At 35.5% G+C, this 15,837-nt stretch overlaps 1 protein-coding gene across 2 annotated transcripts; it reads left to right on the forward strand.

Annotated features, from left to right (window-relative positions):
- The first annotated feature begins 1,608 nt into the window (after nt 1-1,608).
- On the forward strand, nt 1,609-12,493 carry LOC121234043 (serine/threonine-protein kinase BSK2). 2 transcript variants are annotated; one of them, XM_041129846.1, is made up of 10 exons: nt 1,609-1,751; nt 2,183-2,406; nt 2,952-3,087; nt 4,644-4,777; nt 6,059-6,164; nt 8,442-8,527; nt 9,601-9,789; nt 9,884-10,042; nt 11,217-11,330; nt 11,859-12,493. In XM_041129846.1, exons 1-10 carry the CDS (start codon nt 1,682-1,684, stop codon nt 12,108-12,110), a joined length of 1,470 nt encoding a protein of 489 aa, XP_040985780.1. In that variant the 5' UTR covers nt 1,609-1,681; the 3' UTR covers nt 12,111-12,493. The 2 variants fall into 2 exon arrangements, with proteins under 2 accessions (XP_040985780.1, XP_040985781.1); XM_041129847.1 differs by lacking the exon at nt 1,609-1,751 and adding an exon at nt 2,800-2,867 and having other exon boundaries at nt 2,279-2,406.
- The last annotated feature ends 3,344 nt before the right edge of the window (nt 12,494-15,837 follow it).

Genomic DNA, 15,837 nt, shown 5'->3' on the forward strand with positions numbered 1-15,837 from the left:
ATAGTCTAATATATTATTTAGCTTTACTAATATATAAGTCTATAACTATTTAATTAATAGTCTAATACTAATAGTTTAATATAGACTATAGTTATACTTATACTAATATAGTTATACTAAATCACTATAGACTATAGTGATACTAAATCACTATAGATTATAGTTATAGTTATACTAATATAGTTATACTAAATCACTATAGACTATAGTTATACTTATACTAATATAGCTATACTAAATCACTAAAAGTTTATAACTAATACTAATATATAGTTTATAACTAATACTAATATATAACTATACTAATAGGCTAATATTAATACTATTATATAGTCTAATATATTATATAGCTATACTAATATACAAGTCTATAACTATTTAACTAATAGTCTAATACTAATAGTTTAATATAGACTATAATTATAATTATACTAATATAGTTATACTAAATTACTATAACTAATACTAATATATATAATATAACTATACTAATAGACTAATATTAATACTATTAATCTATTATATAGTCTAATATATTATATAGCTATACTAATAATTTTTTGGACTTGTAATTTAGACTTTTGGACTTGTAATTTGTTGGACTTTTGGACTTCTAATTTAGACTTTTGAACTTATTTTATTCTATAGGCTCATAGGCTTGTTGATGTCTATTCTTGAATTTCTTGTGATTGCTCTAACTAAAAAATATGTGTAAGTACTAAGTTATTTCCTTTAGCATGCAAGGACTTATTGTAGATAAGGTAGTTTATTGCAGATTTTTTTTTTTCAGTTTTTGTAGTAGTTATATTCATAAGTTTGTAAAACAGTTTTTTTTTCCAGTTTTTTAGTAAAGCAATTTTTTGGAGTGAATCAGATTTTTTAGTAAAACAGATTTTTTATACTAAAACAGATTTTTTGTAGTAAAACAGATTTTTTATTGAAGTAATTTTTAGTAAAGCAGATTTTTTTATTTAAAGTTAAAACAGATTTTTTGTAATAATAGTTTATAAAACAGATTTTTTTAAATCAGTTTTTTTATTTTATAAACAAATTTTTAATGACAAACTATGAAATTTACATTTTTAAAAAATCGGAAAACCGGACTAAACCGGACCGAAAACCGATAAAACTGGAAGTACCGGTTTAGGAGGATAACCGGTACGTAATCGGTTTTGAAAAATATAAAATTGGTACATACCGGTTCAGTCTTAAATTTTATTCAAAATCAGATCGAACCGGACCGGTTACATCCCTAGAGAAGAGGCCCAGTCCCAAATGGGGGCAGCACGTGGCTTATGATAGGCCTACTCATGCATGCTTGACTTCCTCAGACCTTGCCTTTTACTTCTGTCTTACCAACTCAACTCTCTGTCTTTACCATATTTATTATTGTTTTCGTTTTCTTTTTCTTTTTCCAAAAAATGGCGTTTTACAATATTGCATTGTTTCCCGTGCCTGCCCTGGCCCTGCCGCAAGTGCTGGAAAATTCATAGCTCAACATTTTTCCGTTCGGTTTTGGTAATCAGACCTGACATTTCGGTCCGAAAAGCATCACCCGATACTCAACCTCGTCTACTTCATATCGTGTGGTGTCTTACTGTATCGTACCGGACTGAGCTGTCTATAGAGCTTGGGACGTTCCCCCGTTTTCTATGTAGAGCAGAGTAGTTGGTGATCAGTGATGGGTTGCTTGCACTCAAAAACCAGCCAACTTCACTCCCCGGACGACCCTTCCTCCCAACCCGACCCAGGTCCCTCCCTCTTTCTCTCTCTCTCGCGCGAGCACTTTAAATTTTTGTGGTTTTCATTTTTGGATTTTTAAGCTACTGAGATCAAGCTACTTCGTTGGTTTTCTTTAATGTTTTTTCTCCGTTTTTGAAGCTAATGGGCTTCGAGCTGGGTTTGTTTCTCCACTTTTTGATAGTACTAAAACGGGAGAACAAGCTACTACTTGTTTTCTCAGACTTTGATATTGATTTGAATGGGTTTTGTTTGGCTTTGGGGTTTTGAACATTCTGGGGATCAAGCTGATTTGTCTTGCTCACTATACGACTTTGAAATGTTAGTGGGTGTTGGCATTCCCTCTTTTTAAGCTAAAGGGAATGAAGCTTCTCTTGTTTTCTCATTTCCATGACATTGAAGCATTGATGGGTTGTTGTTTTGGCTTTATTTGGTTTTAAAGCCAATGGGGATCAAGCTGATCAAGACCTTCAAGTCCCGGCATTCAAAGAGTACGGTCTCAGTGAGCTCCGGAAAGCCACCAATGGCTTCAGCACCGATTACATTGTGTCCGAGAGCGGCGAGAAAGCTCCCAATGTGGTTTACAGAGGCAAACTCGAGAACAACCGCTTAGTCGCAGTCAAACGGTTCTCCAAGCAGTCCTGGCCTGACGCTCAACAGTTCGTGGTGAGACATTTACGAGTCTTCTTTCTGTTTTCTATATGAGAAAAATAAGGAAACGGGAAAATATTGCACGAAAAATAAAAGAAAATAACTTTTTGGTTTCTTCTTTGTTTGGTTGATTAGAAAGTGAAATAAAATAGGAATCGAGATGTGGACTTTTGCATGAGGCATCGATTGGGACTGGGAGAATTGATAGGAAACTTTATTCTAAATAGGGGTTTACTATTTTGTCCTTTGTTTTCATCTGAAACCAAGCTGGGTCTGGGGTTTTTATTACTTAAATTTCAACACTACTTGGTTTGATTCCTTTTTTTCTTTCTTTCGGACCTAATTTTTCTAGGTTTTGACCTTACTTTAATATCTCGTATTTATTTTTTGACCACTTAAATTTCTAAGCAAATGAGGAACAAAAGGAGTGATGTGTTTGGGCTTTATCTGGACTTTCGACGAAAATTTTTATATCTGTAAGTCTAAACAAACACATCTTTCCGGATCTTTGAGCAAATTTTGTTTTGAGTTTAATGCTGATGAAAATGCTTTTTCATCAGGCAGAGGCGGTGGGATTGGGGAAGGTGAGGCACAAGAGATTGGTGAATCTGATTGGTTGCTGTGCTGAAGGAGATGAACGCCTCTTGGTAGCTGAGTTCATGCCCCATGATACTCTGTCCAAGCATCTATTCCATTGTATTACTCATTCTCCTCCTTTGTTGTTCCTTTTTCAAGCACATGTTGAGTTAAAATCTATATGATAGCAGCTGATGAGCAGTTCTACTTTTATTATTCTAACTCTATATGATAGCAGCTGATGAGCAGTTCTACTTTTATTATTCTAACACTGGCAGTTTACCGATAAAAAATATTCTTCTAACAATGGCAGTGCACTAAGTTCTGTTTTTTGTTCGACCCTCTGGCTTTTCTTCCTAATAATGAACTATAATGACATGAACTCTCCACCTGTGAGTATGCCATCAGAAGCAACAATGATAAGTGCGTTGAGCTTGTGTTTTTCCATTTTGGCTAGGGGTGTAAATTTAAAATCTATATGAAAACCAGCCGGATCCGGTCCGGTTTCGGTTCCGTAGTTTTCGGGACCGGACTGAACTGGACCAGTTGGAAAAAATATATATATAAAAATTAATTTTATATATTATACAAAATATTTATATATATATATTAGTTTTATATATAATATATAATTATATATTAAATTTTTATATATAATATATATAATTATATATCATATATGAAATTTCATAATATAATTTATAAATTATAACATAAAATGTTAATCTTAAATATGAACATTTATAATTTGTTTGATCATATGTTATTAATATAATTATAAATAAGATAATATTATTATAATTTATAAAAAAAAGTTTAATTTTAAGGATGAAAATTTAATTTTTTTTATAAGTAAAAAGATGAAAATTTAATTGATCATATGCTTTAAACATAATATATATATTAAATTATTAATAACATTTTATCATAAGAAGTTACACTTTATTATATGTTTTTTACATTTTAAAAAAAGGGAAAAATGGGACCGGTCCGGAAACCGATAAAACCGGAGATATTGATTTAGGAGGGTAACTGGGGCGTAATCGGTTTTGAAAAATGCAAAACCGGTATATACCGGTTCGGTCCTAAATTTTGTCCAAAACCGGATCGAACTGGACTAGTTACACCCCTAATTCTGGCATTCTCTCCCAACAGAGAATATATGTTTTGAAAATGCATATACTCTGTGCCCATATATGTTCTGATTGGGGAACAGGTTTTAACACTTGAAAAATAATGCCATTTAGTATCTGGGTTAATTTAAGGGGGATTGGGGTCTAGCTTTCCTCTTGGACAGTGGTGTCAAATATCATTTTCATGTGCTAATGATTCTTTAACTTGAGTTTATTCAGTGTAGAACTGTTTTGGTGTACTTCAGCAACAATGTTTTCAAATTCTCTCGCTAACTGTAACTAGTCATATGAAGCTTAGGCATTTTAAGGGGATGATGTAAATTTTTGTTTCCCCGATTTTGTCTGAAGTCTGATATTAATAATGGTGTGAAGATTGTAAATAACCATCCTTTTCTAGCTAAATGCATTGCCTTGCCAATAGAGAAAAAATCCTGAAAGAAACTAATTTAATTGTAACTGTTCATGGTTTTTGAGATGCTCTAGATGCTATGCTATGTTCTGTTCAGGGTTTCTTGTAATGATTTTTGTAGTTATATCCTGCAGGGGATAAGCAGCCACTGCCATGGGAAATGCGTGTTAGAGTTGCATATAATATTGCACAGGCACTTGATCATTGTAATGCCGAAAATCGTAAAATTTATCATGATTTGAATGCATATCGAGTTCTTTTTGATGAGGTATGCTTATGACTGAGTATACAACTTCAGAATTTTTTTTTTCTTTTTCGAATTTGGAGTCTGCAGACTACCATGACCATTCTGGCCATAAGTATATACTTTTGTGGGAATAAGTAGGTAAAATAACTGTAATTTACTTAATCGTTAGGTTAAGTTACTGAAACTAATGGAATGACTTGATGAAAACTCTCCACTTTCAATAATCAGTACTGGGGCATTTTTCCTCAATGATGCCCTAAAGTTCCACTATTGAATTGCTTACTGAATGTTTGGACTTTAGTTAGTGATGGATAGTTAGGTTTTACCCAACTCACCTTAGAAGGACCCTGCAGTTAATGCTTGTGTTTTGTTGCTGTAATATTACCATGGCTCTTTAGATAAGTGCTGGCAAATACGTGAGGCTTGTAATTTATCATGAAATCAAATTGCTATAATGTTCATGGCCCTTTCAAGACTTGTCATGATGCTTTACGTGTTGCATGAACATTCCTGCTGCCTTGCCTTAATAATGATAAGGGTCTAGGATGTATTCCACTGATTCCTACAGAACAAGTGCTGTTAACATGTTACCTAGAATCCTAGATTACCCGCAAGAAAATGATTTGAGAGTGGGCCAAAACTTAAGGAAATACTCCCATTGTCTGAAATGGACAGTTGATCTTATGAAATTTATCTCATAAAGGAAACATCTTCAATTGCAATCACACTCTGTTATTAAAAATGAGGTCCCAGTAACTGACCTCAATTTCAGAAGCTTTCTAATTAGTTAAAAAGTTTGCTAAAAAAAAAAAGGTAATAGTATCTTCCAAAGTGGAGAACTAACATGAAAAGTCCAAAAAGGATATGGGCTAATTGGAATGGAAGGAGTAGGATTTATGCATCTGCAATAAAAGCTATATTTGCCCATTCCTATTTTAAGTCAGACCTCCATGCTTGCTTTGCATTATTTTTAGGCCTTGCTGATTCTTTCTGCAGGCGTACTAATTCCGTTTTGCTCATATTCCATGGAGTTCCTCTGACATTGCTTTTGATTGTTGCTGCCATAAACATCCTGAGCATTTTTTTTTTTATTTTTGTCTAATTCCATAAGTTTAGAGTCAGAGTTGTTGAATAACAACCCATGCTTGCAATCAAATGCACACATATGTAAGTACGCATGTATTTATGTCTGTACATGCATGTAGAAACTTTTATGCACATCAATATGGAATTTCTTTGGCAGTATTATGTAATACGGTTAATTTTTTTTGGTTAGATTATGACTAGCTCATTCATATTCAGGATGGTGACCCTCGTTTGTCTAGTTTTGGCCTTATGAAAAATGGTCGAGATGGAAAAAGCTACAGTACTAATTTAGCTTATACGCCACCTGAGTTTTTACGGACAGGTAATTACATAGAAAAAATGTATCCTTCTGAATGACTGAAAGTTGATTGTTGGATGTATTTCCTCCTTCCAATGCTATTTGCAACTTATTTTGATCAAGGTGAATTGCATCTTCGATGAATGGTCAGATTATCTTTAGTCTGAAATAGAATGGTATATAGGTTTCAAGTCATTAAAGCAGAATCCTTTTGTAACACTAAAAGCAATAAGCTTGGTTTTTTTTTTTTACAGTAATGCACTTCAAGTTTGAGTATATTATGTTGTAATGCCCCGTATTCGGAGGGTCAAGGAATTACTTCTTGTCACCTAAAAATCATTGAGAAATGATTTATGCAAGTCCCAAATAGACAAGCTCCATGCAAGCCCTTGTAAAAAGTGGACCCCACCTTAAAAAAGTGTAAAAAAAAACTATTATTTATTAGTGGGTCCCACTTTTTTACAAAAGGCTTGTCTATTGGGGCTTGTATCTAGCATTACTCAAAATCATTTTCCATAACACAAATATATACTCCAAGGCTCCATAACACATAAATTCATTTGTTCAAATCATATATATATATGTTCCTCTACAAGGACATCAAAGAAAGATCTCAACATAACAAATTAAAATCTCCATAAAGACTCAATATATGTATCCACATCTCGAAATACCCGAATGAACAAAAAGTAATAATCTATTGAAGAAACTCTCCAATAATCAAAGTACCCTCTTCTACTTAATCCACCATGCACACATAGCCTTGCCATGCTTCCTATTCTCGATTCTCAGCTGAAATATCCAAAACACAACACCTGAAAATATTGTGTAGATAAGGGGTGAGTACATATATCAATATGTAAACATGAGCCAATAGAGGCATAATACTGTATGTAAACATGAGCCAACCCACCATGAGTTTACTTAACTTATCGATTCTATCATACAAATAGAGGCAGAATACTTTCCCAGCAAACACCAAAATCAATTGTACAACACCCTATTAGGCTCTCCCATACACTTGGCCAACATCTAACAACAAGAATTTTCCCAACCATCAATTACAACCATCCACAAAATCAACAACCTCAATACAAGATTTTCCCAACCACCGATTACAATCAACAACCTCAATACAAGATTTTCCCAACCACCGATTACAACAGTCCATGCAAGCAACAATCTCAACACAAAAATTCATAGTTAGCACAACCCCTGAATTTCTAGAAATCAAGTGCAAGTTATACCTCTGTGATTTTGACCAACGAGAGTAACCGTCAGATGTGATGGAGATGTTGCTAGATTGTTTTGAAAATAGGGGATGTTGTGTTCGATGGAGGTTAGCAGCGGGTTGGATCTTTTGTGAGTGAGGGCATGGGTGTTTGCCGTGGTTTAAGTTGGAGTTGGGTGGTCTGGCTGTGAAGGCTGGTGGCTAGGAGCTGGACAACAAAGACACAGAGGGGCAAAAGACCCTGATCTGAACATCTATCGAGAGAGAGATCGACTGAGAGAGAGAGAGAGAGAGAGAGAGAGAGAGAGAGAGAGAGAGAGAGAGAGAAATGGAGTGAGTCCTACTGGCCAGCGAGACAGGCTTGGCATAGAGGAGATTGAGAGGGAGGTAAAAATTGGAAAAGGGAGCTTCCAGTGGCCTTGCTGCTGTGGGATGCATGACTCTAGATGGGCGGCGCATGACTTGCACTGGAGTGGTTCTTGGCCTGCCATGGCTTGAGGCTGGCGGTGGTAGCAGTGGGGAGAGAGAGAGAGAGAGAGAGAGAGAGAGAGAGAGAGTGTGGACAGAGGTAGTTGTGGAGAGTGAGAATCTGAGTGTGTGTGTGTGAGAAAGAAAAACTTACCGTCGTTCAGGACAGAGAGGTAGTTGTGGGGAGTGAGAATCTAAGTGGAGTTGGGGGGGGGGGGGGGGGAGTGAATTGGGGAGAAGTAAAAAAAAAACTAAATGGAAAAGAAAAATGAAGAAACCGTCGGGAAGATGAGAAGAAAAAGAGGGAAGAGGAGAAGAAACCAACTTACCAAAATGACACAGTTCCTACAGGTGGGTTGGGCTCCTCCATGGGCCTGGGCCAAGAATTGGGCTGGTTGTTTGTTCTTTCAAAGTTGCATTTAATAAGTACAGACTAATTTTTCTATGGGCTGTGAGTTGTGAGGCCTGCTAATAAGTTCTTGTTATGTAGTATTAACTCTTCACTTTTGGTGGTGATATGTTCATTTTAGAAAATTCAGTTGATGTTATTGGAGATATGAAGACCCATGTCCAGTGAATTTGATTATTGTCATACTCTGCAGGAAGGGTCATCCCAGAGAGTGTGATCTACAGTTATGGAACTGTTCTGTTGGACCTTTTAAGTGGGAAGCATATTCCTCCAAGCCATGTATGTTTGCCTCCATTCCATAAACCTTCAGATTGTTGTCTATTTATTTGTGTTGGAAGGGTTTTATTTTTCTTGTCTTCTTCTTTTATGTTATCTCCATCAACCTGTTTGATCTAACTTGAATGCATTCTGTTTTTCATTTCATTTCATTCCATTATATATGTATAATGTGAACTTCACAAGTGCTTTTTGGTTATTTGGTGTGTTCTGTGGATGCTTCCCGTGTACTAGGGCTATGCCTTTTACTATCAATAAATTTTTACTTATAAAAAAATGTATAATGGGAACATACTTTTAGTTATTTACGACATCAGCACTGCCTCAAATTACTGAGAACATCGGGTAATGAGAAAAATGGCTCCACAAAGAATTGTATGCTCATTACCTTCACTTGTTTAGTAGATAGTATCTTTAATATTCGTTTCATGCTTGCATTGCATAACTTTCTAAGGGCTGGTTTAGATAGTGAGATGAGATGAGATGGTTTTAGATAAAAGTTGAAAGTGGAATAAAATATTGTTAGAATATTATTTTTTAATATTATTATTGTTTTGAGATTTGAAAAAGTTGAATTATGATTTGAAAAAGTTGAATTGTTTATTATATAATCCTTAGGGGTTGGCTCAAGTGGTAAAGGCCTTGGGCTTAGGGGTATGCTCTCCCTAGGTCTAAGGTTCAAGTCCCCTTGGGTGCAAACAATTTCTAGGGGCCATCGGATTGGGGAATTTTCTCCTTGAATTACCCAAGGTGCACTTGCTGGAAACTCCTTGTCGAGGGCCTGTGCACCCCCAAGATTAGTTGGAACGTTGTTCCTGGACACCTAGTGCCAATAAAAAAAAAAAAGAATTGTTTATTATATTTTGTGTAGAAATTTGAAAAAGTTGTAATGATGAGATGAAACACTCTTTGAATCCAAACGAGCCCTATATCTCATTGGTATTTCTTTGTGTATGCATTTGGGTGACACCACACACACACACAAGTTGCATATAGTTGAATCAAATGATCACATGTGCTTTCCTAAATATATCATCGTCATCATCATCATCATTTAAGTGTTGTTATAATTCCAGGCACTGGACTTGATAAGTGGGAAAAATGTATTGTTGTTGATGGATTCCTCATTGGAAGGACAATATGCCAATGATGATGCTACTAAATTGGTTGAACTTGCTTCGAAGTGTCTTCAGTCTGAGACTAGGGACCGACCTGATACAAAGTTTCTTCTCGCAGATGTCGCACCGCTTCTAAAGCAGAAAGAGGTGGAATTTTATTTTATCCTTAATTCTTGCCACCTCACTTTATGATTTAACAATGCATTCCTTGGCCTATACTTGCTTTTATTCTGCTATTTAGGTAACATCACACGTTCTTATGGGCCTGCCTAAAAATACAGCTGTGCTGCCAACGTTGCTTTCCCCACTTGGGAAGGCTTGTGCAAGGATAGATCTTACTGCTGTGCATGATATTTTGTTAAAAACAGGCTATAAAGATGATGAGGGTGCAGAAAATGAGGTAGCAATCTTCTTGAACACATTACATGCAATGGATGCTCTTTTATTCTCTCAAAATATATCAATGTTGTTTAATGGATGTTAAATACTCAAATGAATGAATAACCTCAAATTCGAGAAATATACCGAGTTGCCAAAGAAGTTTTGGTAGCAATTGTAAAACTACGGATCTAGAATAATAGGGTGGTGAATGAGATATCACACTCCTTGGGAGGGAGAAGTTTTTGTGATTTATAATGATTCCAAGAAGCTCCAACTGTAACCTCAGCTAGTTATTTTGGAGTATCAACTCATATGTGGCTTGAGCTTTTCTTGGATTGTTACAAATGATATTAGTGCTAATTTCAACCAGAAGTGTGAGACTCGACTATGCCACCACAACACAATTGATTGATGAGGACGTCGGAGATTTAAAGAGTGAGAGATTGTAATATTCTGGATTTAGTATAAGAGGTGGTGAATGAAATCTCACATTACTTGAGTGGAAAAAGTTCTCGCAATTTATATTATTCCAAGGGTTCTAATTGCTACCTTAACTAGTCTCCATATGTGGCTTGAACTATCCTTGGGCTGTTAAGCAATTACTTGGAGAGTGGAGATGTGTCATTTACTTGTACATTTTAGTTTTAAAAATTTGTCTTTTTGGCATATACGTGTTGTGTCTGTTGTCATCTCCATGCAAGTTGTTTCCATGCAATCTGGATATATGATTGTTTTGAATCGCACAAGTCTTAGGCCCTGTTTGGATGTTGAACTGAGTTGAAATGAGTTAAATTATTTATAAATAGTACTAAGTTGAGATGGTGGAGTGAGTTTTGTGGGGCCCATCTAAGATGAGTTTAGATGTGTTTGGATGATAATATGAGTTTAGATGTATTTATGGAAAGTTGAAAAAGGTTGTGAGTCCTACGTGTAAAGAGGTCTTGAGTTGAAAAAGATTGTGGGTCCCACATGTAAAGAGGTTTTGAGTTGAATGAGTTTAGTGATTTGAGAGTTGGATGTTTGGATGTTAGACTCAGCTTAAAATTAGACTGATATCAGTTCAGTCTAAATTCCAAACGGGGTCTAAAACTTGTTTGGCAAACTGTGCTGATTTTACTTGTGATTTCCTTATTTTGGGCTCATTGTATCATGAATTCTATTTCACGGTATTCTTGAACCATATGCATGTGTAGCTGTCATTCCAAGAATGGACACAACAAGTGCAGGAGATGTTGAATACAAAGAAATTTGGGGATATTGCGTTTAGGGATAAGGATTTCAAGAGTGCAATCGAGTATTATTCCAAGGTAGATGCACTCTTTTCCTCTTCTTTTCTGTATTCACAATGGCATTTTTCTGTGCATATTTTTCTGGCAATCTAGGAAGTTTCATAATGATATTAACTCCATAGTTTAGTGTTTAATATGCTCAGGGATCAGAAATATGTTTTTAGCATATCTGAAAGGGTGATAACCTTGTAACCCACTGCCCACTTGAATAAAGTGTGCTTCTTATAAACGGTATAAACAGTAAAAATATTGCATTTATAATCTATGAGAAACGCTACAAGAAAGCCTTGTACCACACATCTCCACCTAACCAACATGTAATTTGTCATTTTTTCCATTATATTTAAATACACACATATTTAAGCATTAAGATAGAAGGACAAAAATGACAAATCACATGTTGATTAGGTAGAGGTGTGTGGTGTAAGTCTTCCATGTAGAATTTCTCATAATCTATCCGTCAATCAATGAATAAGATTTTGTGTAGTGGGTCCAATAACTACCGAGATGTCACTTCTTCTTCTTCTTCTTCTTCTTTATAAGCAGTTAGTTGCAATGATGTCCGTTCCTTCGGCCACTGTCTTTGCAAGGAGAGCCTTCTCCTACTTGATGAATGGTCAAGCAGAACTTGCCTTAAGGGACGCCATGCAGGCTCAGGTGTGCATACCAGAGTGGCCAACTGCATTCTACTTGCAGGCTCTTGCACTCTCAAAGCTAGGAATGCAAACCGATGCTCAGGACATGCTCAATGATGGGGCAACCTTCGAAGCAAAGCGGCAGAACAGTTGGCGTAGCTAAATTCCAAGCTCGATGCAAATACACTCGAGTTTCCGTTTCCATCTGTCCTTGACACCATGGTGGTGATGTGGTGAGGAAAAATGAGTAGTGTTAGCAGATGTTTTCAGGAAATTCCAACTGATAATGTGTTGCTTGAGCAATGTATAGATTAAAAAAAATAAGTCTTTGATTTATCAGATGGACATTTACCATGTGAAATCTAATTTACGTGGCCTCTCATTGGCCCGCAGGGCGGAATTATGGCAATGAGTTAGAAATAGTGAAGTAGCAGATTCTTGTTTCCTTTGAAATGTAATATTTTTTTTTTTTTTTTTTGGTTGGGGTTTCTGAAGGGCCCCGTATATTGGAGCAGTCAATGTTTTGCAGTGACAGATTTTGAATTTTGTTATTGGAACAGTCAATGGTTTGGCCATTTTTCTTATCCTAAAAAAATATTAATACGAAGTAATATTTAACTGAAGAAAGAAGGAATAAATGCAATGGCTTTGATGAATTACAAGCGTTTCAGGATTCAGGAATTGGAAGTTTTGATGCCAAGAACATTCCCTTTTCGTGCTCAAAGACTCTAGGCACCGTATGGATATTTGGATATTGAGCTGAGTTGAGTTCTTTATAAATATTAATGAGTTGAATGGTAAAGTAAGTTTTGTAGGGTCTACTTAAAATGAGTTTAGACGTATTTGAATGTTAAGATGAATTTAGATGTATTTATGAAAAATTGAAAAAGGATGAGTTGTGCGTGTAAAGATGTGAGATGAAAAAAGTTATGGGTCTCATATGTAAAAAGGTTTTGAGTTGAGATGAGTTTAGTGATATGAAAGTTGAGTGTTTAGATGTTAGACTCAGTTTAAAATTAGACTGAACTGAGTTGTTCAGTTCAAGTTCCAAACATGACCTAAACCAAAACAGATATGAAAACATAAAAAAAGATATGAAAACACCCATTAACATCATGTCGAATAATCTTTCTAAAATGTCGTCAAAACAAATCTGTCTTGAGATATGAAAATAATAATGCTTACTGTCTACTAATGGCCCATATTTCGTGGTTTTGATTGTTACGATTAGTCTACTAAAAAGCCTTTATGTTCTTGGCCGTATCGAATTTGGCATCATCGAAATTAAGGGAAAAAAAAAAAAAAAACATTTCTTATTTGGGAGTTCTGGTTCATGACATGAATTAAAATTCTAGATTAGGACATTCTAAGACTATAAAATATTATATAATGCTTTGTCATGGTAGTTGGATGAGAGACTTAACATGCTAGTGCACATGGAATACAATTGAAGTGTCTAGATCAATGTAAGGATAGATCCAAACTATATCTAGAGGGGGTGAATATGTGCCTCGTGACAATTATGATCAATATAAGTATTTAATTTTAACATCGAATCAATTGCGACTGATATTAAACTAAAGTCTAACAAATGGTAGTAAACTTTTCGTCTTAAAGTCTAGTTGGCTTGTTGTGGTAGTATGTGAAGTGTTGAGATATGTCAATAAAATAAAATAAAAAATAAAATAAAATGATGAGGTGGCTCAATGCTTCAAAAATTATATAGATAATAAAAGGTAATGAATCAATACAAAGTGCTAATAAGTGTGTTGATAGGCATTTTGGTTGGTGTAATGCAATGTTGTCTATTAGTGGATAAGATAGATAGGTCCAAGTACTCCATCTTCTATTTCTAGGGCATGCAAGTAATAAATACAAAGGCATCTAAGATGAGTCATGCATATGCTTGATATGTTGTCATGTTCTGAGTAATATAAAAGGGTAACCTGATAAGCATTACATTAACAATAAGTAGTTAAAAGTCAGCAAATAAAGTGATTGGAGACTTTGAGCAGTAGAGCTTGATTACAATATGCTTCCTTGCCATGTTGTTAGCAACATTGAACCTAGCTAGCTAGAAAGAACCTTTCAAACATAGGGTTTGGCACTGTATTTAAATTTGAGAGATTATTTATATTTTTAGAATAGTATGGTTTTGAGATTTCTTTTTATAGAGAAAATCTAACCAGCCTCCTTTTATCTTTTCAACAGCGCATGAATACACGTGTTACTTTTTTTTTTCTTTTTATTAGACTTTTGTGCTGTCCGCCATCTCTCTTTCAATTTTCTTTTCCCACCCACCCCCTATTTCGATCTACTCTCTCTCTCTTCCCCCCTCCACAATCTCTCTTTCGACCTACTCGCTCCCCCCTTTCGATATGTTGTTTCCCATTTCCTCTTTTCCTTCACTCACCCATCCCATTTTTCGTACACCCATAGAACATTCGGATCTCCTCTCCCCTGTGGGCCGCTCCTCCTCCGTGGGAATCTCCTCCTCTCCGTGCGTGGCTCCCCCACCGTGCGAAGATGTCCCCACAACATAGCAAACCTGTGAGAATCTGGCCCTCTCCCTACCCATGATTCTACCTTCAAAGCCGATAAGCATGCTTCCATTCGGTATCTTATTTTTACTCTCATATTTATTTTACTATTTTTTTAGGCAGTGGTAGCACGATTTGTCTGGGGTCATTCCTGATTTTTGTGTTATTTGAACATTGATTTTTTTGATTTGATATGGAAATTAGTATCTGGCAACCCATTATTTTTTGGATTTTTTTTAATACTATGATCAGTAAAATTTATGTGGTTTGTTGTAACGCCCCATACCGGGTGGATTGGAGAATTACGATCAGTCACTTATAAACATGTCTCCCAACACACCTAATAATCTCCCAAAAAAACCTTCATAAGGAAAAATCAATCTCATACCTTCTAAATAAACACATTAAAAATTTCATAAAGTCATTACTGCAAAAATAATAAACCAAGGGGCCCATAATCTCCTGATAGTCGTAACATATCAAACTGATAATTCCATAAGTCTTACTAAACTAGAAACATAATTAAATCTAAAAGACATCATAATTCATTCTTTTAACATCATTTCCTCAGCTTAATTATGCTCACAATTCCTAATCTAGGTCCTCAGTTGGACTCTCCACATCATTAGAAAATATTATGAAGATACTGGGGGTGAGTTATCAACAACTCAGTAAGCAGAGAACATATACTAGCGTGCAAACATAAGCATTTACAAAGTACAGTATGCATAACAAAATATTTTCCAGAGTTATCATGCAGAACAAAACATGTTTTCAAAAGTAACAGAGCGATGGTTTTAAGATAAGAAAAACCTAGAGTACTTTGGCATAACATAACCTGAGAATCATCATCACATCAAAACAGAGCATCTCACAGAGCAGAGACCATGTTTCACCCCCGTGGTAGGTTTGTGCTAACCACGGTGGCCAAACCAGGTAGAGACAGAGGTGAAATCTTTCCTTTATTCTTCTCGGAGCTCCGAGTGTGCACACAGGAAGACCACAATAAAACCACTTTGTTTCCAAAGTGGGTGCACTCAAAGACAGAGAAGTTGGTATCAACCCAAACAGAGCAGAGTATAATAGAGCAGAGCAGAGACAGAGACAGAGTTAGATACAAAATCAGTACATCATGCCAAAGGTTTTCAGATGCCATATCAAAATAAAACAGAGTACCAAACCATAATCAGATCATTCTCACATACTGAAAATAAAAGTTGGAGCATCTTTCTAAATCAATGCACATATTTTTCTGATTCTCAATATCGCTCTTTTTTAAATTTCAGAGACAACATGAAAAAATTTAGCTCGTGTCTACAAAATGCACAAATTTCCCAAGTTCTCATTTCA

Source organism: Juglans microcarpa x Juglans regia, chromosome 6D, assembly GCF_004785595.1.
Source record: "Juglans microcarpa x Juglans regia isolate MS1-56 chromosome 6D, Jm3101_v1.0, whole genome shotgun sequence".
Lineage (NCBI taxonomy): Eukaryota > Viridiplantae > Streptophyta > Magnoliopsida > Fagales > Juglandaceae > Juglans > Juglans microcarpa x Juglans regia.

What these genes read in the sequence shown, in the direction of transcription:
- LOC121234043 (XM_041129846.1), top strand. Translation starts at nt 1,682, where the DNA reads ATGGGTTGCTTGCACTCAAAAACCAGCCAACTTCACTCCCCGGACGAC. An exon ending in ATCGAGTTCTTTTTGATGAG is followed by an intron (nt 4,778 to 6,058) that starts GTATGCTTATGA and finishes ATTCATATTCAG; the next exon opens with GATGGTGACCCTCGTTTGTC. An exon ending in CGCTTCTAAAGCAGAAAGAG is followed by an intron (nt 9,790 to 9,883) that starts GTGGAATTTTAT and finishes TCTGCTATTTAG; the next exon opens with GTAACATCACACGTTCTTAT.